The sequence below is a fragment of the Trichomycterus rosablanca genome, chromosome 13 (assembly GCF_030014385.1).
Source record: "Trichomycterus rosablanca isolate fTriRos1 chromosome 13, fTriRos1.hap1, whole genome shotgun sequence".
Taxonomy (NCBI): Eukaryota; Metazoa; Chordata; class Actinopteri; order Siluriformes; family Trichomycteridae; genus Trichomycterus; species Trichomycterus rosablanca.
This window is the reverse complement of record NC_086000.1, coordinates 22045305-22072854: the sequence shown is the minus strand read 5'-3', so window position 1 is coordinate 22072854 and position 27550 is coordinate 22045305. Positions and strand designations below refer to the sequence as shown.

General features: G+C 35.8%; 3 protein-coding genes across 3 annotated transcripts; 1 reads left to right on the top strand and 2 right to left on the bottom strand.

Annotated features, from left to right (window-relative positions):
- Window positions 1-2893: 2893 nt before the first annotated feature.
- Window positions 2894-3775, bottom strand: stx11a (syntaxin 11a). The gene has a single exon (XM_063007968.1). It carries the CDS (start codon window positions 3773-3775, stop codon window positions 2894-2896), a length of 882 nt encoding a protein of 293 aa, XP_062864038.1.
- Window positions 3776-8971: 5196 nt separating this feature from the next.
- akap12a (A kinase (PRKA) anchor protein 12a) lies at window positions 8972-15975 on the top strand. The gene is made up of 4 exons (XM_063007947.1): window positions 8972-9082; window positions 10697-10793; window positions 10922-13302; window positions 13488-15975. The coding sequence occupies exons 1-4, from the start codon at window positions 8972-8974 to the stop codon at window positions 15894-15896; spliced, it is 4998 nt and encodes a 1665-aa protein (XP_062864017.1). The 3' UTR covers window positions 15897-15975.
- Window positions 15976-18638: 2663 nt separating this feature from the next.
- Window positions 18639-27078, bottom strand: rmnd1 (required for meiotic nuclear division 1 homolog). The gene is made up of 12 exons (XM_063007594.1): window positions 27003-27078; window positions 23349-23771; window positions 22540-22648; window positions 21821-21896; window positions 21691-21730; window positions 21232-21332; window positions 21009-21115; window positions 20848-20912; window positions 19833-19909; window positions 19610-19730; window positions 19283-19399; window positions 18639-18917 (listed from the first exon to the last, which is right to left on the bottom strand). Exons 2-12 carry the CDS (start codon window positions 23763-23765, stop codon window positions 18885-18887), a joined length of 1263 nt encoding a protein of 420 aa, XP_062863664.1. The 5' UTR covers window positions 23766-23771; window positions 27003-27078; the 3' UTR covers window positions 18639-18884.
- Window positions 27079-27550: the final 472 nt, after the last annotated feature.

Genomic DNA, 27550 nt, shown 5'->3' with positions numbered 1-27550 from the left:
ATGCAACTTTTGCATTTAGCACAAATAACAGAAAAAAAGCTCTCATCAACACTTGCAACTATTTTTCAGCTATCTGTGGTGTTGCAACCCTGTAACTGTATTGCACTGCCTTATACCAGCAGTTATTTAAAACAGTAGCCTCCAACATTATCCATAAATAGCTGGTGTAACTAAGTGTATGTTTGCACTACAAATTAGTAGCAGACTAAATAACTAGACTCCAGGTGTGTTAGAATACAATTCGCATTGACTGCATATACTACTTTGGACACTGATATAAAGAACTTTTTTTTTTTCAAAGTACTCAATAAAGCACCACAAAAAAGAAATACATTATTCACTAAAACTCATTTACAGATTATGCCAATATTTTTTTTTACATGGTGCATTTTGAAGAAATACATAATTGCTATCCTCTACATGTTTTTGCAAATGTGCAATGCTGACACATCTCCCTGTTCTCACTCTGTAAAAACACATTAAAAACTTTATTATGAAAACAAACTTACAGGCCCTAGAATAAGACAGCCATAATATAACATTTTACCACATTGTATTTAGTGCCTTGGGGTGAGACTGAGAGTATTACCTTTCTTAAGCTGTTGCGTCAACACCCACAGTTGTATTTCAGCCATTTGTGTTTAAGCAACTGAGGTGTATTTTATATACAAGATATTTATTCATATGTGTATTTTATTCATGTGTTGTGGCCCCATTGTTAGAGAACACAAATCTGTAGAAGGCGCCATTCATCATGGCCTTCGTCTGGTGTTTAAGGGTCTCATGGTGTTGGGGTCACTAGGCTCGGATGGGTCTATGTAGGTTTATGTAAAGGAGAGACCCTACTATGAACAAAGTCTGTCTTATGAGAGGCCCATATAGGTATGTCCCCACATCTGGAATGCATCTATGTGAGGCTCTGTTTGGGGAAAGCTTTTCAAGAGCTGTAGGGATCTCCTGGTGAAGTTGGAAGTTGGGAGCCAAGGCCTCTATAGACCACGTGTCCAGCTTCCATTCTTTGTGTTTGAAAGCTATTGAAAACAGATGTTCTCCTGTATGTAAATCCTGAGTATATAAGGAGAGGAGTTTCGGCTGAGAGAGCACAAATTGGCTTACTCCTCTCCCGATCAGCTTGAGTGTTCGGATCGATACTGTTTTGGTTTGAAATAAATAATTTGCTTGTAAACCCAGAACAGTGTCGACGGAGTCATTTCTTCATTCCTCGTCTATACCTAATCGTTAAGGAAGACACCTCACAACACTATGTAATAAGGAAAACAGTCCATCAAAGAAGTGCAGTTATGTGTGTTGAAATCAACTGTCCACACTGTCCATTTATCTATAGTATTGGAATGTGATAGACAACCTATCCAAAAGTTTAAAGATGTCTGTGCAAAGTAATGACACATTATGCCAAATTAAAACTATTTTTTTAATAATTTCCACTTAAAACAAAAAATATTGTTCATAATGTTTACAGGTAAAATATTTGAAGTTTTTCAGGGTTTTTTGACAGTAATCCCAGGTGATAATCAACCAAATATAAATTCACAGCATCTTTAGTTTGTGTAGACTAACCACAGACAAAATTTAATATTTATTGCTATACTTCATTAATAAGCATTAAAAATGCATTTAAATTGTTACACTTGGTGGTTTAGGATAGGTAAGACATTAGAAAATGTCTCTTCAAAGCTGTTCTTATTTAGTTTTTGAATTAATTTTTTCATAATTGCAGCAAAATAAAAAGTAGTTTGGGTTATTACACTGTTTTTGTGTGACCAGGCAGCACAATTTCCCTTTGCCTGACAAATGAATAAACAAATACCATATATTTTAAGAAATACCTTAGACAGAAAAATCTGTTAAACATTACCAAATGCTTCAACAGCAGCTCCTGCTTGCAGTTTGAATATTGACTATGTTTTAGAGTAAATATTTTTTCTGTTAATTTTTAGTACAGTAAAAAGTGTTAAAGTTGTTGCTCATGGAAATCACAAATACAATATATGGATAAAAGTATTGGGACCACCCTTCTAATTTTTTTAATTCATGTGTTTCAGCCACAATAATTACTAACAGGTGTACAAAGGTGTGCAAGGTCTACAGACATGAAGAAAAGCTTTAAAGGTTTAAAGAAACTCCAGTGACCTGCACAGAGCCCTGACCTAGGCCCCACTGAACTGCTCTGGAATGAACTGAAACTTGACCAACTTCAGAACCCAACCAAATGATCTTTTGAGTGAATGAGCACAAATTCCCACAGACATACTTCAAAGTCTTGTGAGAAAGCTTGTCAGACGAGTGGATGCTCTTATAGCTGAAAAGATCACTTTATTTAAAGTCACTATTTTAATATCATTTATTTTTTAAATGTGCTGTAAACAAGCTCATGGTCAGGTCTCCAAATACTTTTGACCATATAGTGTATGCACATAACTGATGCTGTAGACAGAGAGAAAACTAAAAAGTAAGTTTTTATTAAGTACCTTTAAACAAAAATGAACAATTGTGAAGATCGTTTTTTAAAACTGTTTTTTTAAGTCACTGATAATTTACACAGAAAAAACAACAACAAGAATTTTAAGACACCATGCAATGCTGTTTTTGTGCATGTTTAGCGGTGAACCAGACACTTGGGTTTTGTCACAACAATTAAGCCAAATTCTTTAGACCAAGCATGAAGTAACCACTGTAAAAAGAAAAAGGCTGCTAAAATGTTTAAGCATGTTAATCTCCTGAGCCTTGTGCAACAACCACATGTTGCTCCACCCAAGAAAAAAACAACTACACAATTTAGTTTATTGTGCTGTAACGCTACTTTGACTTCTGTAATATAATTATTATTATGAAATGAGAGTGATTATATTAAGACATTAAAGCACATTACTAATCACTTATTGCAACATGGAAAGCAGCAACAGAAGAGCTGTCTGCATGGATTCTTCTTCTTATATTTCACAGCCTTCTTAATCTCGACTGTAGCTCTGCCCACAAATTCTTGTGTTGCAGACACGTTGGCTTCAATGTTGTCTATCATAGTCCCTTGCTGCTCCACCAGCAGAGCCAGTTGAAAAAAAAGATCATGAATGTCCCGAATGCGACTCTCCAGCTCCAGAAGCTCTTTGTGGCGATCCTCGATCTCATGAAGTGCTGAGCGGTAAGCTCGCTCGTCTGTGACCAGGTCATCTGAGAAGACGTTCCACTTACCAGTCTCAATCATTTGTTCAATCTGATCACTAGTCACATCCTTGCCCATGATCTCTGCCTGTCGCTGAATGCGTATCTTGCAGTTTTCCCTCTGTTCCATTTCTGCCTCATTGTACTCGGACATAGCCTCATGGAAGGTATGAGTTAAAGAGGTGTACTGGGAGTGCACCATGCGGACCAACGCAGAGTGGGACCCTTGTTTCTCCTCCAGTTCTTTGCACTGAGCTTCCATCTGCTGTAGCCTTGCATAGAGCTTCTCGCCCTCGGCTTTAATATTGCGTGCTATGGCATTAGAGTCACGCTTGATGCTGCTAAAGCGTCGGACTGAGACAAGAAAACGTGTGTTCTGCTTGCCCAGCCTCTTCACCTCCATTCTGAGGTGAGCTATCTTTTTGTGCATTGCCTGGGCCTCTTTAAAGACATTGTCCATGATGTCCTCACCCTCAAACACCACTGCATGCTGCTCCAAATCACCATTGTCTACGGCATTTCCATTCTCAAAACTACACTCCTCTTGAGGAATTTTAGATGCCAAATCATTCAGGTTACACAATCTGTCCTTCATTTTACCTTAAAAAACTGAAAAAGAAATAGAACACAATTAATAGGTTCTAATAGAACCATTCCCGTAAGTGTTCTTAGTGTTCTACAAGTGTACTCAGTTAGTCTACGAACTTAGACTTTTTGGATTAGGACTGAAGCTACTGGGACTGAAGTGAAATGGTAGATCTCTAGAAACAATCACTGCTGTAAAAAAACATTGCACACACACGGTTGCCAGTTTCCTAGCTACACATACAATTTACATACATAAATCTTTCATTTTATTAGTTAACCCGGTATATAAATGTATCATTTATGTACAACGTTTGACTGTGGCTCATTGTGTGGCACAATTTGGTAGTCTGCTAAAATGTACACAGCAAGTTTAAGAGTTAAAAGTTAATCATTTTAGCCATCATTGAAAGTTGCTACCACAGAAGCATCGCTTATCAGACAGTATCAGGGTGGTGGTCTGTTGTCACACAACAGGGACATTACTTAAAAGGTGGTGTGTATCACAGTTACAAGTTTAGAAGAAAAAGCAGCAAAGCTGCAGCACCAGCTGTGGATAGAAGATGAAAGCTGATAACCAATATCAAGTATTTGTGTATGGATGAGCAATGAATGAGATATCGTTCTTCTCCAGGTCTATATGCCCTAAGATTTCACATAGGCTGCACCCTCTTAGAAGAAGATTTAATCAGCGGTTAGAAATTGGCAACATGTATACTGCTAGGAAAAAGGGTCCATAAATACAATGTACTCCTACTTGGCACTTATTTAAATCCACAGTTGGCACAAACAGGTTTACAGTAAAGAGACTATAACTAGTAATTATGTTTTACTTTAGCAGTTTGTTCTTGTCTTCATCTAGCCTTTTATCTGTGGTCACTTTCTGACCACATGAAACTGTTACCTATATATTGTGGTTTCCGATTATTCCTAAGCCAGAAGTAATAATTCTGGTCCATTCAATACACGAGAATGTTGTACTGTCAGCACAACATGCACAATTGTCACTTCCAGTTCATGTCTCTGGAGTGCTGAGAACTGGTCCAGTACCCAATTAATATTGTGTGTGTACAAGATAAAAGGAAATTATCAATAACCACATACCCACAAAAAGCATCTAAACTGCCGATTGATACAGGTATATGGTAAGTGTACCTAAAACGGTCACTGTAATGTCTTTAGGTCAGAATACAAGCTTCTCTGGAAAGTACTGCGTAGGGGAAAAATTGTCTTGTAGCCATCACCCTTTCCGAATTTTGGAAATTACTCAACCATGATTCTTACTTCCTTTAAGAACAAATATAACCAAACAGAGAACTGGTTGGGACTTCCCTTTACTCTGAAATCAAGGATTTTGTACACATAGTTTTTAAAAACAATTTCAATAAGTTAAGTTATTAACAACTAAATATTCCAAATCCATTTGCATATGGATCCATTTTGCACATGTACATTTAGGTATTTAACAATAATTAAACAAAATATTTAATATAATTCTGATATATGTGTAAGCACACTGAAAATGGGGGTTTATGGTGACATGATAAGCAATACTTGTGTAGATATACTTGTATAGAATTTGAGTAGGTGGTGTACACTTCATTGTTTAATAAGTCTTGACACCATTTAAGATTATACTTGTGCTCAATCAGACAGGTCCTATCAGTCAAACCAAGCAGGCACATCAGTCCAAATTCCAATCTAAGAGCAGTGTTTGTAATTTAAAAAATCTCAGAAATCATATATCAAATTTAATTCACATTCCAGCGACTCAAACATCAAATAAACGTATCTAAACTAATAACACTTCCAGTGAAAGCAAGACTCAACAATCTGTATGCTGAGATAAAAAGATATGGATGTCCTACCTTACTTCATCCTTTGTAAACTTGTTCAAAATAGTTTTAAATATATAGTTAATGGCAGCTTTTTCTGTTGTTGCTCGTCTTTGCTAACTTTCGCATCGTTGCAGGAAATTGCAGAAAGCGACTGACTGGGTGGTGGTGGGAGTTTCCGAAAGTAGCAGTGGTCGATTCAGTTCACTTCATCTGCATGAGTAGCGTTTACTCAGCATTGCAACACATTTAAACAGGAAATATTCAAGTTGATGATTAATTACTTACTTATATTAAACCCCTCTTTTGCATCCTCATTAAAATAATAAAAAGCGATTCAAATAAATTAACAACAAATGCAGACAGTGATTAGCTTAGCAAATGCATTGAGCAGGTAAATCAACTTGAAATCCTTACTGCTTCTTCATTCTTGTTTTACTGGGTTGCCAGATCTGCCCGTACTTAAAGTGTCACTTTTTTGCACCCTCATTTAAATAATAAAAAGCGATTAATATAAATTAACAACAAACGCAGAAAGTGATTAGCTTGTTAAATGCACTGAGCAGGTAAATAAGCTTGAAATACTTACTGCTTTTATAATACTTCATGCTTCTGTTCTACTGGGTTGCCATATCTTTTAAACAAACTCCACTATTTGCAACAGCTTAAACTGCTTTAATTATCATTATTCAAATTAAAGGAAAATAGCCACGTTTACCTATTTTTAACACCATAAAATGCTTTGTAATGTCAGCTTTTAAGCTCTTAAAAAGACAAAATTTACCAGTAACTGCTATTGTATGTGTAGCATGCAAGCAATGGACTTAACTATATATCCCAGTCAGTCTTTCCCTTACAAACATTTTTATCTTTATTGCATAGTATTGCAATTCTTTAATGATTCTGGCATTCCACAGAGTTGTCAGATGTTTTAGGAAATAGCCAAACGTGACTGAAGGCTTAGTTTGGTTAGATTGGTTCAAGGTTGTGGTCCTGGGAAAACTCAAAGCCTTAGATACTGATATTGTTATTTTTACCTTGGCATGATTTAATCCATAGACTGTTTCTTAAACTTTCAGAAGATCTCCAAAAACATGTGTTCATGTCTTGCTTCAGATGACTGGTGTATTCCTTTACTTGACCCACTATGAATCAATAAAAATAAAACACGGCATTACTTAAGATGAATAACTCAAACTATTGGGATTTGGAAAACACTTCTTTGAAGGAACTTTGGCCACATTTTACAATTCTGGACCAATAGTAAGCAAGTTTGATGTGAACAAAACACACCATAGTAACATAGTGACTGCCATTAAAATCTGTCATTTAGTTTTTTGCAATGTATATATAAAGGTTTCATGTGAACCATACTGTATTGTGAACAGCACAATTATATAATATAGGGTATGTACAAAACACCAGCTGTTTTTGATTAGCCAAGCTTTGAGTAATTCTATTAACTGATTTTATTAGCTTACCATGAGAACATGCACAGAAACACCAGTGTTTCAAGACCTATTGAATTAACCAATTAAGCAAATGCAAAGAAAAAAAACAAACATTGGCATTTTAGGAAAAAAACAACAACAAATAAAGAATGACAAACATGAAGGCAAAAAGAAAGTTGTTTATTATACATGTGGTCCTTGATTCACATGGCCTTGTTTAATCTCCAAATTTCATTATGATCATTATGGTTTCTGTCCAAAACAGCAATTTGACCAGTCAGGTGATCTTAATTCATTTGATCCATTTCATTTTTTTTATTTAATGGTCATCCTGCTTTCAAGCAAATCAGCAGGGTTTACTCCCAAACCTGTTTCATTATTAGTTTACAAGAGTTGTTTTCTTTCCTGAACATTAAGCTGTAAAGTTGTTTTCCACCACAGCAGTATTAAAAGCTGTGTTGGAAATAAAAATCTTTTATAAAAAACCTTTACAGCTAGTTGAAAATATTTGCATCTAGATACTTCTGCTCCTATAAGCAAACAACATTTTTGTTACTATGCACACAGTGCAAATATCCAGTAAAATTTTTACCAAGGTCAAACAATTTAGTAAGGCCCCTTCCTGTTTCAGTATGACTGTGTCCCTGCACAGAAAGCAAGGTCTATAAAGAAATTAACAAAAAGCTTTGAAGAAACCTCAGTGACCTGCACAGAGCTCTGATCTCAGCCCTACTGAACAGCTTTGGCATGAATTGAAACATTATTTTTGAGGCATTCTTAACAAACATCGATGCCTAGCCATACAAATGTTCTTTTGACTGAAATGGCACAAATTCCCACAGACGTACTTTAGAATCTTGTAAGAAGTGGCTGCTGTTATATTTGAAAAGGTTACATAGTGGTCATTTTGTTTTAATACAATTTGTTTTTGAAATGGGATGTCCAACAAGCTAATGATTAGGTGTCCAAATACTTTTAGTCATATAGTGTATGTGAACACCTCTCCTAACTCATGTGTTTCAGCCTCACCCATTGCACCCATTAGATATAAAAAAAAAAAAATCTAATATGTCAAAAATATTATATGCTTCTCTTCTAACTTTGCGGCAACAGTTTGGAAAGTAGTGTAGTATGACATAAAACCATCACATTATAAACAAAGCAATATGGGCTAGTAAGGAAAATCATTGTGATTTATCACAGTCCACCACTGCATCAAGAAATGCAACCTGAAACATCTTATTTTTAGAAAGTCCATTTATTTTAGCAAGACAATACCAGGCCTCATTTTGCATGTCTTACAAAAGTGTGGCCATATGGACACAGAGTGCATTTGCTTGTCAGGCCTGTCCGAGTTCTGGATCTGTCTTTTGTTGAAAGTATATGGTGCATTAGAAAGGAGTGAATCAGACAATGGTAACTAGGTACGGTTGATCAGATCTCTTGTATCAAGAGAAAGATTTTGTTCTCAGTTTCCAAAGAATTAAAAAGTGTAATAATGAGAAAGGTGATGGAACACAGTGGTAAACATGCCTCTGTCCCAGCTTTTTCCCAGCAACAATATAATTAAATTGGTTAGTAAAAACATTGGAAATCTATTCAATGCTTTTCAGTTGATTTAAGGGTAAATGAAATAAACAAATTACAGGTTCTTTTTACTGCATTTTTTACTGCATACAAAATACGTTTCCGGAAATGGGATATAAAAATATAGACTATTCATGGTTCAGCCAGTGCATGTGATGCTGAGGGGAGGCTGTGCTTTTAAAAAGCGCTTGCTGTGACTCTGCCGCATCAGTTGTGTCCGACTGAGCTGGAGCAGCCAAGACCAAGACCATCAATCGACCACGGACCGTTTTTACCCCTGAACACCCACTGCACCTGCGTGAAACAGTAAGGTCAGAGAGGTAGCACAAGAACATGGGAACATCATCGTCATCATCAGCTCAGCTGGACAGCGCCAGTGAAGGAGATGAAGAACAGCACGCAGGACAGAACAGAGAGACAGAACAGGACACCGCTCAAGAAGAGGTAAATGATAGGCCAGTTATAATCATAATATTGGTTTGATTACAAACATAAAGTGCGATTTAAACTAGATGGAATCCTTATGTTATACATGTGAGGAGTGGAGTATAGCTGGTGTTTAAAACTGCGGAGAACTTTGTTTTGCTGCACTGCAGTGGACAGCGATATGCCGAGCGCCTGATGTAGCTTGTATTTATGCCAGAGCTGTAAAAGCGCCAAGCTACCTAATAAATCTGATACAAATGCTCACATTATATAAAGATGCAATTTATATTATTGCTGAAACCACTGTACTGTGTGCTGTCGTTACATTAAATAAATGATTGGATAAATCAGAGAATAACAAAACGTTTTGCTTGTCTTAAAACAATGTCTAGGGAATCAAAGGATTAAAATGTGTTCTGGAAGGTTTTTTACACATTTACACATCATTTGGCATTTAATTTTATTACAATTCAAATTTAATGACAAAATACTCCTACAATTTACAGTCTTGCAGAATTCAGTACTTTGTCACACCATTGTGGATAGTTTATTTTTTAAATGTAGTCTTTTAAAAAATAAACTATCTTACAAGCAGACTATTTAAAGTAATACCTTATAATATAACCTTTTTAAAAATAAACAGCTAGGTATTAATAATGTACTCCTATTGTACAGATTAATGAAGAAACACAAACAGTTTCCAGAGAGACACAAAAATGCAATAAAATCTGAAATCTGTAATTTGTTAAATCACTTAAGTACTCTGTACTTTTCTTGTTAAATGTTCAAGCGATTTAACAAATGATAGTTTTTAGTTTTTATTGCATTATTAGAAAGTGACCCAACTTATCCCTGTTTCTACACTTATCCCTTTACGAGATAAAATAATTACCTCCAGCTGAAGCTAAAATGCCATTCACAATAATTTTCCACATTATTCATCTTAAATTTAATGGCAGCAAAACAGGATAACCTCATCAAAAAAATATCTATGTATATAGTTAAGGTAGCAGTTACAATACATTATTGATAAAGTGATAAAACAGTTTTTGTCAAGAATTGAAATAGTCAACATGAAATAAAGTTCAGTTTAAAAAACTAGAAGTTTTCTTTATACTTTCTTCTGTTAGAAGTCAAATATTTAGTGCAAAAATCAATAAAATCTCAAGACTGCCGTGACCTACAGCAGTCTATAAAAGTGTATGTACACCTTTACTGTAGCTCTGTGCATAGATAGATATACTATTTATTCATAATTTGCCCCATATGAACTGCAGTGCACATACACATAGGGGTGTTGCATTGTCTTTAGTCAGCAAATGGCTGTGTGTCTTGTTTTGGTGAGTGTGTCAAGTGCAGAAGGAAATTCGAAACACAGAGATCTCTACAGTAGTTTCTCTAATCTTAAATTTTTTTATGGTAGTTGTTGTATAAATACTTTTGATGGAACAGTAAACATAATGTTTTAGTCTTACTGTATAAATTATGTATCATCAGGTTTATTTAGAGGACTAAGAGGTTTTGGATTATATCTAACATTATATTATTTAAATTAGAGAGCAACTCTGTTCTATAAAATATACTTATATTCATATTTTGGAAATCTGCCTCACTTTTATTTACCCTTTTTAGCCACAGAATAATGGACAAATCTCAAGCCTATGTCAAAAACCTAATAACCAGGCTGTTAAGTTAAATGACCAATGTGAGGAGAGGGTTCCTAAAGATGGTGAGTATTTTATTACCAGAGCTTTTCTTGATAATGTATATACTGTTTATATAAGTGTTTTTTGAGTTTGTCTTTCTATTTTGCTACAGTTAACAGTTGAATTAATTTTAGTTGCACCTGCATTTCAGTTGAACCTGCGTGTGTAACACGGAAAGAAGATGCTCCTGATACAAATAAGTGTCCTCAAGAACAAGATGTTTTTCAAGAAAGCAATGAAGACTTGAACAACGACGATGCAACAGTAAAAGAGGAAAATGAGGTCAACAATATAGTAATTGACACTGAATTTGGTTTTAAAAAAATCTTTAAATTTGGTGAGTTTAAATTCACTTTGATGAAAGATAACAATGACAGAACTGATGCAGAGGAGTCAACCACAAATGAGCAGATTAAAGAAGTTCCAAGTGCCACTGAGGATTCCACGATCTCCATAGAAGCAAGTCCTCTTAACACAAATAAACAGAAGTCAGAAGAGATGCAAAAGGATTCAATAAGAGGTGATGCAAATGATGAAGTAAAGGTTGGTAAATTTTTGATTTCAGAACACACTGAGGAAATCACTTCTGTTAAAGGACTGATGGAGGATGTCTCACAAGATCCTGATCCTGAGGTAGCCTTGTCTCCAGTTAAGCGATTTTTCACTCAGGGAATTTGGTCTAATTTAAGAAAAAGAAGAAAAGAGGAGGCGGCAGCACTGAAAGAAAGTAATGAAGATGAACTTAAAAGATTTGATAAAGAGACTAATGAGGCACAGAGTGGGTCTGTACAGGAAGACAATACCTGTGTATGTCTTGACATCTCTCATATTACATCTGAAGAAGGTAAAGATTTACAAATAACTAAAAGAGACGACATTAAGCCTTTAGCTGAGAAAGAGCTATTTAATCATCTAGAACAAGATGTGGTACAAACAAGTCCATTCAAGAGGCTTTTAAGAAAAATTTCCACAAGAAGAAATAAAGAAACAAAACCTGTGGAAACGGACCTGACAGGAGAGTCAGGAGAGAATGTTAATGAAAATCTTCAGTCACAGACAGATGGAATCAAGCTTCAAGACACAAATGAAAAAACAAATGGAAGAGAACAAAAGCATAGTGACGAGGAGCTAATCACAAGCCATGAAGAAAAAAAAAGGTCAGACTCAATTATTTCCTGGGAATCCCTAAAATGTGGTGGATCTTTTAAAAAACGAAGCAGAAAAACATCAGACTCTGAAGACGAATCACAAGATAAAGAAGATAAGCCAAGAACTACAACTGAATCACCACTTGAAAGTTCTACTGAAGGTGATTACAATTATCATACATCATTGAATGAACAAACTGGAAGTTCAGCAGAGGATGAAGGTTCCACATGGAAAAATCTTAAAAAGCTAGTTACCCCAAAACGAAAGAGCAGGTTGGAAGAAAGTGGTTCATCTGAGCAGATACCCTCAGACACAGAGATTTTCATGGATGAATCTTCATGTTCTTTAAAAAAACTTATCTTAGGGCATAAAAAGTTAAAGTATGATGTGCAAAAAGATATCACATCATCTGAAGGTCTGAGTAAAGGCACTGAAACAGACAATAAGGAAGATGAAACACCAGTAATTGTGCCGCTTTCTGAATATGAAATAGTTGAACCTGAAAGCTTGCAAGTGATGGTTACGAAGACACTTAAAATTCCAGTAGTAACAGAGAAAGAGATACATTTCATGACTGAAGAAGAAAAAACAAGACAAACAAAGGTTTTTGTGAAACCCTTATATTCTTCTGGGCCATCAATTGTACCCATTTTCTCAGATATTACTGATGACCTGACCGAGTTCATTAGCAAACATCAGCAGCTTAGTGATATTCCAGAGGAAGGGATTATTGAGGAAAGTTTAGTAACACCAGCATCCTTTACTGAGTGGATGACTCAAGATGACACATTAGCTGAAGAATTAGTAGATATGACAGCCGATGCAGTCACTGCCCGTGAACATGCGAGTGAAGATTTTAATGGGGATGAAACTTCTGAAATGGTATCAGCAGTCTCCCAGCTAACAGAGTCCCCCAAAACATCTGGAAATGTAACCCCAGTATCACGTGAATACTATGTCAGTGAAGCAGATTTAATTCTTCAGGAAACCTTTGAAACCATCTGCACGACTCCAAGTTCTCAGTCTATTGCTATAAATGAAAAAGTCCCAGAAGCTCTGGCAATGTCAGTTTCACCATGTATTACAGACTTAATTACAAGAACTGAAACCAAAGTTTTTGTTATCCATGAAAAAAAGGAAGCTACATCCATCTGCACAGGACTTGCTTCTAAGGAAATTGGCGTTGTTCAAAAAGTTATCCCTATGATCTCACTGGAAGGATTATTGGAAATCAGTGAAGCTGTACCAACAGATTTGGTCTCTGAGCACTTTCCTAAAAAATCGAAGGCACCAGAAATGGCAACAGATGAAGTCTATGAAGCTGAAAGTAAAGAACTTGAAATAAAATATTATGAAGCATTTTCAGTGAAGCAAAACACAACAGTAACGTCAGAGCAAAAAAACAAAAAGTTGTTACAGAGGATATGAATAGGTCTGAGAATCAAGGTTGTAACGAGATAGTTTTGCTAGGAACTGTACATGAAAAGCCTGAAAAGCCAGCACACAACACTTATGAAGGTAAAGAAAGGCACATATTTCTGGATGTTGGATCTGGTGCTATGACACAGGATGTTGAAGCATTAACACCTGATAGTTCATTAAATAAAGCATTAGAAATCACAGAGGATGTTGCTGAAGTTGCTATAGATGAGGATATTAAGTTGGTAGCACATAATGTTGTAGCACCACTGCCTAATAGTACTTTAAATGAATCATCAAAAATGACTGAGGATGTTGTTAAACTCACTTTAGCTGAGAATGTCAAGCTGGTAGCCAATAATATTGTAGCTCTAGTGCCTGAAACTACTTTAAATCAAGAATCAGAAATCACAGGTGATGTTCAAGTTGCTTTTTCCGAAGATGTTGAATTGGTGAAACAAGATGTTGTAGCATCAGTACCTGATACTTTAAATGAAGCATCCAAAAACACAAAGGATGCTGTTCAAGAAACTCAGGCTGTGGATGTTGAGTCAGTAGCACATAATAATGTAGCAGCAGTGCCTAAAAGTACTTTAAATGAGGCATCAGAAATCAAAGATAATGTTGTACAATTAATTTTAGCTGAACACACTGATTTGCTAGCACACAATACCCTAACATCTGTGTCAGATGACACTTTAAATGAAGTCAGTCTTACCAAACCTGTAGAGTTGCAAGGACACAATGTTGTAGTAACAGATCCTGACAGTACTTCAGAAATGACAGATAATGTTCAAGTCACTCTAGCTGAACATGATGAGTTGCTAGCACACAGTGCTGTAGAATTAGTGGATATTAGTACTTTAAAAGAAGCATTAGATATTGCAGAGGATATAGTTCAAATCCCTCAGGTGGAATATACTGGGTCAGTAATACACAATGATGGAAAAGCAGTGCCTGAAAGAATGTTACATGAAGCATCAGACACTATAGATGTTCAAGGCACTCTAACTGAACCTGCTAACTTACTAGCACACAGTGTTGTGTTGTCAGTGACTGATAGTACTTTAAATGAAGGATTAGATATTATAGAGGGTTTTGTTCAAGTTCCTCAAACTGAAGATGTTTGTAGTGATGTAGTATCTGTACCAGGCAACATTTTAAATAATGATCCAGATATGGCAGATGATGTACAAGTCACTTTAGGTGGAGATGTTAACATGGATGTAGTTCAAGTACCCCAACTGGAATATACTGAGGCAGCAATACACAGTGATGAAGAAGCAATGTTGGACAGCATGTCAGAAACATCAGAAATGATAGATGATGGTCAAATCACTCAACCTGAAGCAGTCAAGGTGATAGAACTCAATATTAAGGCATCAAATGCAGTTACACAGTCTACCAAGTCTATGAAAACTGACTCAGCAGAGACAGAGGATGTAGGAGGACCGTATGTAGATGATAAATTCATGACGTTGGACACACCTTTAGAGGACATGATGGAACACACAAAGGAAGCAAAGTCTGAGTCTGAAATTGCTAAAGAAACACAAGAAAGTTTACAGACATTACAGACTGAACCTCAAAATGACACAAAACAACTACAGATGAAGATAATATCCTCACAAATTGTGGAGAGTAAAGCTAGTGAATCAAGTTGCAAGGAAGCCATGGTGTTGACTGAGGCATCAGAAGAGAAAGGCACAAATGTGACAACAGTTGGGGCTGAGGTAACAGAATCAAGTTTAGATATCCCAAAACCAGGAGAGGTAACATCACAAACAGCCAGTGTTACTGAACTACAAGAAACTTCAGAACTTAAAACCAACAATGTAATGGAAATATGTGTGGAAGAGAGCAATGATGAACAGACCCCTGCTGGAATCTCGGTTAAAGAAGACATAGAACTGAAATCCTCTGTTTTTACCACCACAATAAATACAGTGGTACAAACACCACAAGTTAAGCAAACAACAGTGGTCTCAGCAACACAAATGACAGCTGAAGTTCAACAAATAAAGGAAATGAAACATAAGATACCAGATGCAGATATACTTAATGCATCAAACAGAAAAAGTGAGAAACCAACAGTAGCTTTTTTCACACAACTATCAACACCAACAGTGACCCCAACGATGCAAACACCAATAATGATTCTAGCAGATGAAATGCCTTTAGAGGTGCAAAAGCAAACAGTGGTTCCCACTGTACAAACACTGGCAGTCAATGTTGCTGTAAATGAAGCAGAAAAAGCATTTGCAGAACCAGAAGTAAAGAAAAAGCCCTTGGAGGAAGCCGATAAAGAGAACATTGAGATTAAACAAACATATCTGATGGAGCAACAAGTAAAATTAACTGAAGCAACTGAAGATCTAATTCAGACGATAGAAAGTACTGCAAATTACAAAGGGGACACTAATGACTTTCAATCAACAAGTGAAGCATTTAAACAGCATTTTATCTCCATGGTAAAGGCATCAGAATCCCTATTAGTAGACGATGATGTATGGGAGGATGCTATAGATAATATTAATGAGTGTTCAGCCAAAAAATAATAGCTGGCTTCCAAGATACTGCCATGTGTCATGGCCACAAAAAAGCATGTAAGAGGTTATGCTACACAGAAAACATTTAATTGTGATACTTAATTGAAATTCTAAACTGTTGGATGTTTTAATAAATCAGCAATACCTTCCTAAACTTTTGAATCAGATAGTAAAAGTAGGTAATTCTATATATAGAATGTATGTAATTTTATCTACGTATAATTTGACAATCAATATTTAAGCAAATACAAATAATGCAAAAATTCTGCCTATTCAGTTTGTGAGGGGGTGAATTAAAAGCCCCTTTGTCTTCCTATCAGCCAAGCAAAAGTAACTTAATAAAAGACCAATCAAATGACAGTAAAATAACCTACATATCTCCCCTCTAAATGGGTGGACTTTATCACTAACTTTATGACAAGTTCCACCCACTGTGGGGACACGACAAAGTGTACTGCACATGAAGTTTGTGTGATGATGTGATTTGCATTTTGCTTAAGAACTTAACACTCTTTGTGCTGTTTGCTTGTTGCATTTCTAAGGCTGAACTGTCACCCTAATTTCTATTTCTTAATGTTTGTACTACTTAAGAGTGGACACAGTAAACTAGGCTGGGTTTTTACAGACAAAAGAGAACTGAGGGCTGAAGTTTAAGAGTCACGGTTTGCTACTGGCTTTGGGGGAATGGTTGTCTGAAGCACCATTGCCTGAAATACTCTTATAAATAACTCACTACTGTAAATACCGTATGTAACCTACATAATACCAAAGGTTTACTAAGCAATAAACTGTATAAAATATAGACAGTGCATTAAATTATCACATTAATTTACTAAGTGATAAAATTATAAAATGTCTCTTTTCATTTATACACAACTGTAATTCTTTTCTTTTAAGTTTAAAATTTTTCTATTATGTAAAAGAGTTTTGCCAATATTGTTTTTGTATTATACATGATACCATGCTTTGGAGCAATTTTTAAAACCTCGAGGTAATAGCCGTGGTGCATTATTTCTAAATATTTTAAATATTTTAATCAAGAGGTTAAAATGCATATTTTCTTATAAGAAAAAGTATTAACAAAAAACTAAATATAAAATACATATCTGCTGTCATAAATGATAATAAGTATGAATTATTACTCATATACAACTGTATATTTCATTTAAATTAAAAAACAACATTAAAGAAGCAAGAGTCTGTATGTTTATAGATGGTCATTGCAATAGCAGTATATTAAAACAAGTGTTTTTCACAAGATAACGTGCTCAGTACAAAGCAAACAATGGAATCTGGTTATCTAATCAAATCACAATAAAAATCTGAATATTTAGGCTGGTATACTTGAACAAACTTCTGTATATTTGTACATCAGCATATTTTTTATTAAAAGTTACATTATTTTAATGATAAATAAATGATATGTTAACAAAATTGTTTGATCACCATAAACACATTCTATTACAATCCATCAACCAGTTCTTCTTAATTGGTGCAGTATTTAAGGACAGATTACTAAGGTACAGTAATTGAAAAATGTATGTTCTCCAGCTTTATGAGCTTGCATGGCTGAGACCTGAAATGAACAGTGATGTTTGAGTACCTAGAAGGGCTGTTGATGTCTTTTCTATCGCATAGCATCATTCTATTCTTGTTTACAATCATGTATGACTCTGCACTATGAATACAGCGGACATGTCAGCAGCCTTATGAAATATCTTCCCACTGGCACCATATGGCCAAAAATATTTGGACACCTGACCATAAGTTAGTTGTTCCCATTTCAAAAGCAAATGGTATTAAATAGTGACCTCTATAGAATTTTAGCAACAGCAGCTTCTTCAGAGAGGTTCTTAGAAAACTGAGTTGTGTGTGGGAATTTTTGCCTATTCAGTCAAGAGCATTTGTATAACTGGGCAGTGATGTTGGTCAAAAAAGCCTGACTTGATGTTCCAGTTCATTCCAAAGCTGTTCAGTAGGGCTGAGGTCAAGGCTCTGTGTAGGCCACTGGAGCTTCTTTAAACCTTAAACCTTTAAACTTTTCTTTATGTCTTTATAGATCTTGCTTCATGCACAGAGGCCTTTCCTAAACTGTTGCTGAAAAGTTTCAGGTACATTTCTCTGAAGAATAGCTTTACTTTAGCTATGTGCCATTTTTGTAATCTTAATAACATATTTAGTTTGAAGGTTGGTTTGCAGTTTGTCAAAAGTTTAAATCACATGACTGCATATTTCACTTAAGATTTTATTAAAATATAATGAAAACTGTATGCAAAGCAGAAGCACACCATATACTGACACTTAGGATCAATCTAAAAGAGTAGATCGTTCTTCTGCAGGTTTTAGGGGTGTGGACAGAAATATACATGGAAAACCTACCTCAAACATTGCTACCAGATTTAAGGATCAAACCATATCTCTTGGACCCTGGACACCAATTACTGTACCACAATGCCATCCATAAATTTTTTTAAATGAATTTTGTTCAAAATACATTTAACACAAAGTTTATTTTACAAAATCTGAATAAAGAGTTTGTTCAAGTTTGTTCCAGAGTTCGATCAAGTTAAAATTAGCAGTAATTTATACAGAGCTGCAGAGAGCTCTTTATTGCAGTTAAAAAACAATAATATGGAAACTTTTCATTTTATTTGACTTTCTGTTAAAATATTAAAGTTTTTGTTTTATTAAATGTGAATTACAGAGTTGTGGATACCACATGCATTGTAATTGTAGAATGCAGGAAACAGGTCTTTTTAAAGGATGCAGTTTATTTGTCTAATGAAGACTCAAAGCGAGATCTATTAAACTACTGCAAACTAATTTAAAAACGGAATCTGAGAATTAAACATAAATAATAAACAAGACTTGTCAGGAATATAAAAAATTATGTCGAGCTGTTTTGACACCCAAATAATTTTTTTTGTTGTAGCCTGTTGTACCGGTTTCCACACTGGTAGTTTCTTCATCAAGACTTCTGTATCTTCACCCGTCTTTTCAAAAGATCACACGGGCAAGTTCAAACATCACCTTTAAATCACACAGGAGAAGCAGGGTACATTCACAAGAATTTTTACATCAAGTCTTCATGTTTTTGCAACATAATAAAACAATTAAGCACTAAATAAAAATTACACTAGTCTTTTTGGAAAGTCATGTATCAGAGCAGCATTTTATTAATAAAGTCTAACTTTAATTAATTAAAATGGTATTAAATAACATTTGCTTATTTAAAATACAGAGAAAATTCACATCCGAATGTCTGATTTTAAACAGTTTGCACATAAGTTTAATAAACAGCTACTAAATTCTGTCTGTTAAAAATGCAATCAGTAATTAAGTCTGATATCAAATATGCAGAATTGAGTGGATTCATAAGCAAGACATTAACTGACCTCAATAGTGATTAGGATCACAATCATCCACTCCAGTCGAAGACTGTGCTTTTCACTAAGATGATTCCTCATAAGGTCTGTCAGTTCAGTACAGTGCTGTAGCTTTTCATTCACAACCTACACAATATCAGCACGTGCAACAGAAACACCAACATTTTCAAAAATGTCACTATTAATATACAACCCAGCACAATAAAACCAGCTAGCAGGACTTCATTTTCTCACTCCACTGCAATATAAATGTCCTGTAACAATACTAGAACGACTGACTAGAATCTTCTTAATTTACTATGGCACAAACCAAAGGCTTTAGAAAACTAATGTTACCTTGACCCGACGATTGATACTGAGGAACTGACAGGTTTTGTCATACAGCTGCTCCAGGTCCTCTCTGTCCCAGTAGAAATCAGGTGTGATAAGAAGATCTGAACTGAGATTTATACAGTGCCTGAAAAATTAAGTTAAGACATGAACTAAGCTAAGCATGAGTGATACTGTAACTTTATTATAGCAACACTAGGGCTCTGTTAATATACATGTTTTTTCTCACCTCAGAGCAAACAGTTCTCCTATTTTCTGTAAGACCTCAGCCCTGGACAGTTTAACTGACTTTCCAGATTTCAAAGTCTGTTGAACGAGAGTATGACTGCATTTAGAATATAATAAAATAAATTATACTAAACTGATTATTTAGAGCAAGCTACCAACATTAAGTGGGTAATAAATTACACTCCAACAGACTCCTGTACGATTCTTTCACAAGAGGTGAAGGACATTATGTATACTGCTCACAAAATTGAAGGGTTAAAATCTTTACTTATATAAAATGTGTAATTTGACGTAAAATTATGCAACAATGATCAATGAAAACCAAAATCATCAACCAATTGAGGACTAGATTAAAATTACACAGGTTGATCCAATTTGCATGAATTTCATCACGGCAACTCATAATGTGACTCAGTATAGTGTGTATGGATGGCCAACACATGCCTGTATGCACTTCCAAAAACGTCTGGGCATGCTCCTGATGAGACAGTGAATGGTGTCCAGGGGGATCTCCTCACTAACCTGGGCATCAGGGCATCAGTGAGCTTCTGGACAGTCTGTGGTGCTACTGGGCACCATCAATGGCATTAATGCCTTTGCTATCCAGGAACTGCCTACACACTTCACATGATGCTGGGCGTTGTTCTGCACCAGGTGGAACCCTGGGCCCACTGCACCAACACAAGGTCCAACAATGGCCCTGAGGATTTCAACTCCATGTCTAACAGCAGTTACCATTGGCTGTCACATGGAGCTTTGTGTGACCCTTCAAGGACATGCCTCCTCAGACCATCACCGCTAAACCGGTCATCCTGGATGATATTGCAGGCAGCACAACATGCACCAAAGCAGATTAAATTAATTCACAATTGCTTATGCGTCCTAACTGGACAGATTGATCCCTAATATTTAACTGGTTTACTGTGATGATTAAGTGTTCCTTTAATTTTGTGAGCAGTGTAATTGCATGTGGAGTTAAAGGTGCGAGTATGTAAATATGGAATAAGTGGGGCTACCTCTGGAATTGCCTGAATTGATTCAACAAAGTTGTCCAATGAAACCTCCCATATAGCCAGCTTAACTGCACCAAAAATAGATTTAAAATATCTGAATTAATAACTAATGTTAGTAGTATGTTGATTTACTTTGTCTACAAAAGAGTAGATTTTCAACCAACCTGATAAAGACAGAGCATTAGAAAAAGCAAATTTCTCCAGAAGTTCTTGCTCATAGTCCATCTCACTATTAAATATAAAATCTCCACGATAAAGTTTTGTACTTCCTCTAAACAAAAAGAAAATACAACACATTTCTGATTAGACAATTGCAAAACAATAAAACTGATATGAAATGCAACATTACTCAGATTTATGTACGTAAAATCACAAGTTATTACATACTCATTTATTGTGTAATTAATCTCTTCATTTTCCCAGTGGACCAAGGCCACTTCATAGGGCTGAATCTCATGTTGCTCCAATATTCTCATCACTTTTTTTATCTGTAAATACAATTGTAAGACTACAGAAAAAGTATGTTGGCCTATAAAAACCTTTCAAACATTTTCCTGTCTTTAAACAAATATTTTTTTTTAAACAATTTTTTTTATTTCGGCCAACCAACACCCAGAAACAACAGGGAGAACATACTAAAGCCCCTAACATACAGTGACTGGTGAAGATTGAACCTAAGTCCCCAAACTCTTGTGCTGCGTGGTTGTACTGCACTTTAGATCTCCAATATTTTGTGAGTAAAATACTTTTTGTGAGCCCCTTACATTTTAGCTAAAAGCTAGAAAAGTTAATTCTTAACCAGATACTTAAAAACTAAGGCAAGAAACACAAAACACTCTGACTTACCATGCTGTCATCAACATTCCAGAAAACCACAGAGCCTTCACTAGTAAGAACAAAAACAACATTTTTACATTTCATTATAAGCAGGTAATTGTTATATAATGTTAATCAAATAATGAGTGTTTCATTTTACCGAAAGAAAAACATCATAGCAGTATCATCTGGTTTTGATGTAATCTCTGTTCCAATCACCAAGACATTAGAAGCATCTGAAAAAAATTACATAAAATATTACAATTATATAATTGTAAAACCTGTTTTATTCTTATCATTTTAATAATTGCCTTGATGTTGGATGATAAGGATGGGCTCACAGTAACTGTTAGGGTCAGGGCTCTGTGCAGGCCAAAGCTGGCCAACCAGTGTTTTTATATAACTCATTTTTTTTGCAACAAGAATGTAACGTCTCACCACGTCTGTTTAACATTCTCGAAGAACAAGTGACGAGAAAGGCGCTACTAGGATTTGCCAGAGGATTTAGTATTTGTGGAAAGACCATCTCAGGTATGTTGATAACTTTGTATAATTGGTTACATCACCGGAAGAACTACAGGAGCTGGTGTATCATATTCAGAAGGCAGTGAAAGTATATGTTATATTATACTGATTAATGCAGCAAAAACTGAAGAACTGAAGTACTGGAGATTGTGGTGGAAGGTAGAAGACTGGATTTGGGAAGTAAAGTATGCATTTATGCAAGTGCATCAGAAAACTTAGCTTAGTATCTTATAGAAAAAGATAATTACCACTAAGCAAGTTTACAAGATGACCAGAACAGAAACTGAGCTATAGCAATACAAAATGCAGTGGAAACATATTAATAAAATAAGCACATGTTAATACACAACTTACCCCTGGGTAAATCTTTTATTTCAAAAAACCCATTGGCCATTAGATCATGACAGAGAGTGGGTAGGTGGTACTGTTCTGCAGTTGCATAGGCAATACATTGCATCATGTTCTGTAAAAAAGGCACAGCAAAATTTGACAATCTGAGATATTACAAACATAAAAAATTATCACCATACAATGGAAGTTCACCCAGCTATTCTACTTTGTAGTAAAATGAAACATACATCAAACAAATTAAATACAATCTTTTTAATGTTATTTCCATTATTTAGAATGTGTTTACAGACCTTAATGAGCTGTTAGATTTTAAATAATGGCTAATTGAAAGAAAACATGGCTCAGACAAGACAGTCGTCAATTGAAACAATGAAAACTTCTTTAAGAAGGAGACCTACATGTATTGTGGCAAAATATGTTGGTTGTTCCTAGTCAGGTGTTGGTGAAAATAATCAGCTTAATGTTTTTCAATAAAAAAAATCAAGCCGTCATAAAAGCCTATGAAGGAACTATGAAGTATTAATTGTGCTAGCTTTTGTTAATAACTGTATAATTTCTCCTCAGCACTAAGTGATTAGATTTTTCTACTTAACCTGGAAAACGACATGATTATTTTAAAAAGATATGGTTAACAAAGCCAACATGTTCAGCTATTAATGTCTGATTTCTTCATTTCCCACACAGTAAAAAAAAGTTAGGCAAACATTCTCCAAGTGTGGTAATTTCATAATCTTTGGGTAATTTGGAGAGAACAGCTCTTAAAATATTTAGTTTTAACCTCAGATTTTCATGACCAGCTTAAAATAACGTACCTCTTCTGGTGCTGGCAGATTGGCTCTGGAAGGCTGTTTTGTTCTTGGTCCCTTCAACGTTTTTTTACCAGGCATGTTCCCTTGTTTCAACACAGATTTTGTGGATATTGTGGTTGACTTCATTCTCCTTTGTAGATTTTTATAGTTAGGTATTGTATTTAAAAAAGGTACTTCAACATTAAAAGTAAACGGTCCTTGCATGGTTCCTCTCTGCAGTCCATACATCCAAGTATTACAAAGTGTGATGGTTCGGCTGCTTTTGCAATCTGTGTAAAGGCTGTGTGATAATGAACTCTTGATCCCAGATTCAAGGCCATTCTTCCACTGTTCTACAGTCCCAGAAAGAATTCTGCAGTAGGTTTTCCTTTTTAATGGCTGATGCAGTCGCCCCAGAGCTGTAAACCACCTAGCTAGCATAACTAGCTGCACAAGTAAATAAGAAACATTAGGAATACATGTTCAGAGAAATATGAGTACATAAAAGTACATAAAGCAAAATATAACTTTACATAAATGACTTCTTTACAGAATATTTATTGTTACATATGGTAAGCTCAATAATCACTGCCACTTTGTGAAGATAATTTACAAAGGTAAATAAATGTGTCTCTGCTGTAGTTCTCTTAGACCCACAACTGTCTAAAAAGAAATGAATGTATTTACTATATTAAATATTTGTTAATATTTACATTCACAACTGTTTTAATGGGGGGTTAAATGTATGTTACATTCGTTTTAAAATACACACATGACATAAGTGTTTTGATCTTTATAAACCAGTGATTATAATAAATAGTTGCAGTCTTAAAATTAACTCCCCTTGGTATTGTAATAATAAGTATCAGAGCAGTAATTAGCCTGCCTAGAAGGAGAGATAAACAGCTACCAACACATAGTGGAATTCTATTATACAAATGTATTTTGTATCTTTTTATTGAAAATATTTGGTTAGATTACCACTTTAAAACCTCTTCTCTAACTTATTTTTCCTGATCAGGGTCGTGATGGGTCCACTGCACTGAAACACCAGATGAAGGGCAACACATTTAATACAGAAGATATTAAGAACAAGACAATCCGCTTTTTGGATGGTTAGAGCTGCTAACCAAGCACTGATCCCAGGTAAACCATGTTGCTGTGCGCCACTTAAGAACTTACAGTGGGGAAAATAAGTATTTGATCCCCGGCTGATTTTGTAAGTTTACCCCCTTACAAAGACTTGAACAGTCTATAATTTTTATGGAAGGTTTATTTTAACAGAGAGAGACAGAATATCAACAAAAATTGCAGAAAAAAAACATTAAATAAAAGTTATAAATTAATTTGTATTTAATTAAGGGAAATAAGTATTTGATCCCCTACCAACCAGCAAGAATTCTGACCCCCACAGACCGGTTATGTGCCCATGAGGCACACAAATTAGTCCTGTCCCTGTATAAAAGACTCCTGTCACAGAATCAGTTTCTTCCGTTGAAATCTCTCGACCACCATGTGCAAGACCAAAGAGCTATCAAAGGATGTCAGGGACAAGATTGTAGACCTGCACAAGGCTGGAATGGGCTACAAGACCATCAGCAAGAAGCTTGGTGAGAAAGAGACCACTGTTGGTGCGATCATTCGAAAATGGAAGAAATACAAGATCACAGTCAATCACCCTCACTCTGGAGCTCCATGCAAGATCTCACCTGGTGGAGTAAGAATGATTCTGAGAAAGGTGAGGTCAGTCCAGAATTACACGGGAGGAGCTTGTCAATGATCTCAAGGGAGCTGGGAGCAGAGAAATGCTGGATATGACCCCAAGAACACCATCCCCACTGGGCATTTCTCTGCCTCCAAACACGGCGAGTGGAGTTGATGCCAAAGAGCTCAATTTTGGTCTCATCTGACCATATCACATTCTCCCAAGCTTTCTCTGAATCATTCAGGTGTTCATTGGCAAACTTCAGACGAGCCTGTACATGAGCCTTCTTGAGCAAAGGGACTTTGCGGGCACTGAAGGATCTCAATCCGTTACGGCGAAGTGTGTTACTAATGGTTTTCTTGATGACTGTGCTCCCAGCTCCCTTGAGATCATTGACAAGCTCCTCCCGTGTAATTCTGGACTGACCTCACCTTTCTCAGAATCATTCTTACCCCACCAGGTGAGATCTTGCATGGAGCTCCAGAGTGAGGGTGATTGACTGTGATCTTGTATTTCTTCCATTTTCGAATTATCGCACCAACAGTGGTCTCTTTCTCACCAAGCTTCTTGCTGATGGTCTTGTAGCCCATTCCAGCCTTGTGCAGGTCTACAATCTTGTCCCTGACGTCCTTTGATAGCTCTTTGGTCTTGCACATGGTGGTCGAGAGATTTGAACGGAAGAAACTGATTCTGTGACAGGAGTCTTTTATACAGGGACAGGACTAATTTGTGTGCCTCATGGGCACGTAACCTGTCTGTGGGGGTCAGAATTCTTGCTGGTTGGTAGGGGATCAAATACTTATTTCCCTTAATTAAATACAAATTAATTTATAACTTTTATTTAATGTTTTTTTTCTGGAATTTTTGTTGATATTCTGTCTCTCTCTGTTAAAATAAACCTTCCATAAAAATTATAGACTGTTCAAGTCTTTGTAAGGGGGTAAACTTACAAAATCAGCAGGGGATCAAATACTTATTTTCTCCATTGTATATCCCTTACATGTCATTGGCTAAGTGGGTAGCACTGTCGCCTCACAGCAAGAAGGTCCTGGGTTCGATCCTCCTTTCTGTGTGGAATTTGCATGTTCTCCCCGTGTCTGCGTGGGTTTCCTCCGGGTGCTCCGGTTTCCTCCCACAGTCCGAAGACATGCAAGTGAGGTAAATTGGAAATACAAAATTGTCCATGACTGTGTTTGATATAACCTTGTGAACTGATGAATCTTGTGTAATGAGTAACTACCGTTCCTGTCATGAATGTAACCAAAGTGTAAAACATGACGTGAAAATCCTAATTAAAAAACAAAACAAAAAAAAAACGTCATTGGCTCATTTGTTTTACATCATTTTTCTTTTTAATTTAGACTTTTAATTTGTCACCATTGTATTTTTATTTTCTGCCACCTTGTTCGAAAACCTAATAAATAAATTACATTATATAATTATTACCTTAATCATTTTATTGCGATATTTACGCCACAGTGTGCATTAAGACTAACAGGGATTTAAGCAGTAGCAGTATTTGTTATTTAAATACTTTAATATTTCAGTCCATTGACCTTGACTAAAGAAACAGTTAGCCAACAACTGGTTAACCTTCAACTTTACCGCTGTTTAAAGTTTAAACGATATATCTAATTGTTTTAACAGGTAGCTGTATGAGCTGCATGATCAGTCAGTTATCATGTTTTAATGTCGGGTTGTAGTGAAGATGTACCTAGTCAGTCACTACATACGAATTCAGCGTGGTCAAGTGAGCGGCTAGCTAGCTGATAAGGCTGTGTCCCAAACCGTATTAATATCAACTAGCTAGTGAGTCAAATTTGTACTTTGATTGTGGTGTTGTCATTGTTTTAAAGCCACTATGTAGTGCTGTTATATCAAGTTTGAGACGAAACCAACACCTGCGTATAACACTAACGTTAATGCAACATTATGAAAACACACACGCCAGTGAGTTTAAGTTCAGTACTTACCAAGTGCTTTCTTGCAGAACACACAATGCGCTATTGTCATAGCTAAGCTTACACCTTAATTATGTGAAGATATTTAATGCACAGGTTTTTTACATTAATCCCATATTCAAGCGATGAAAGGAGAACGCCTTTCTTGACGTATTACGTCTAAGTCACATGGCAAGCCTGAAGCCACGCCCATTCCGAGGCTTCGTCCTAAACCGCACAGTACAGTAATGAGGAGAGAACACGTTCGATTTGGTTGTTTGCTCATTTAAAGCCATTAAACTTTTTAAAAGTTTTGTTACTTCTGTTCATTTTATACGCTTCAGCCTTAAAGTCTTTAGTAGTAATGGCAAAACGAAGCGTTCTGAAACAATGAAAATGGTTCAATACCCGAAGCTTTTCAAAATGCTGCACAGTGGCGGCCTCCCGTGGTCAAACCAAGTAGTGCATTGTACCCTAGTTTGGAGTGAATCTATACTTTCATGTAATAAAGTCAACATTAAAAACGTCTCGTTTTTTTTATAAAAAAAAATTAATCATAAAAGACTTTAAGACAAATCACT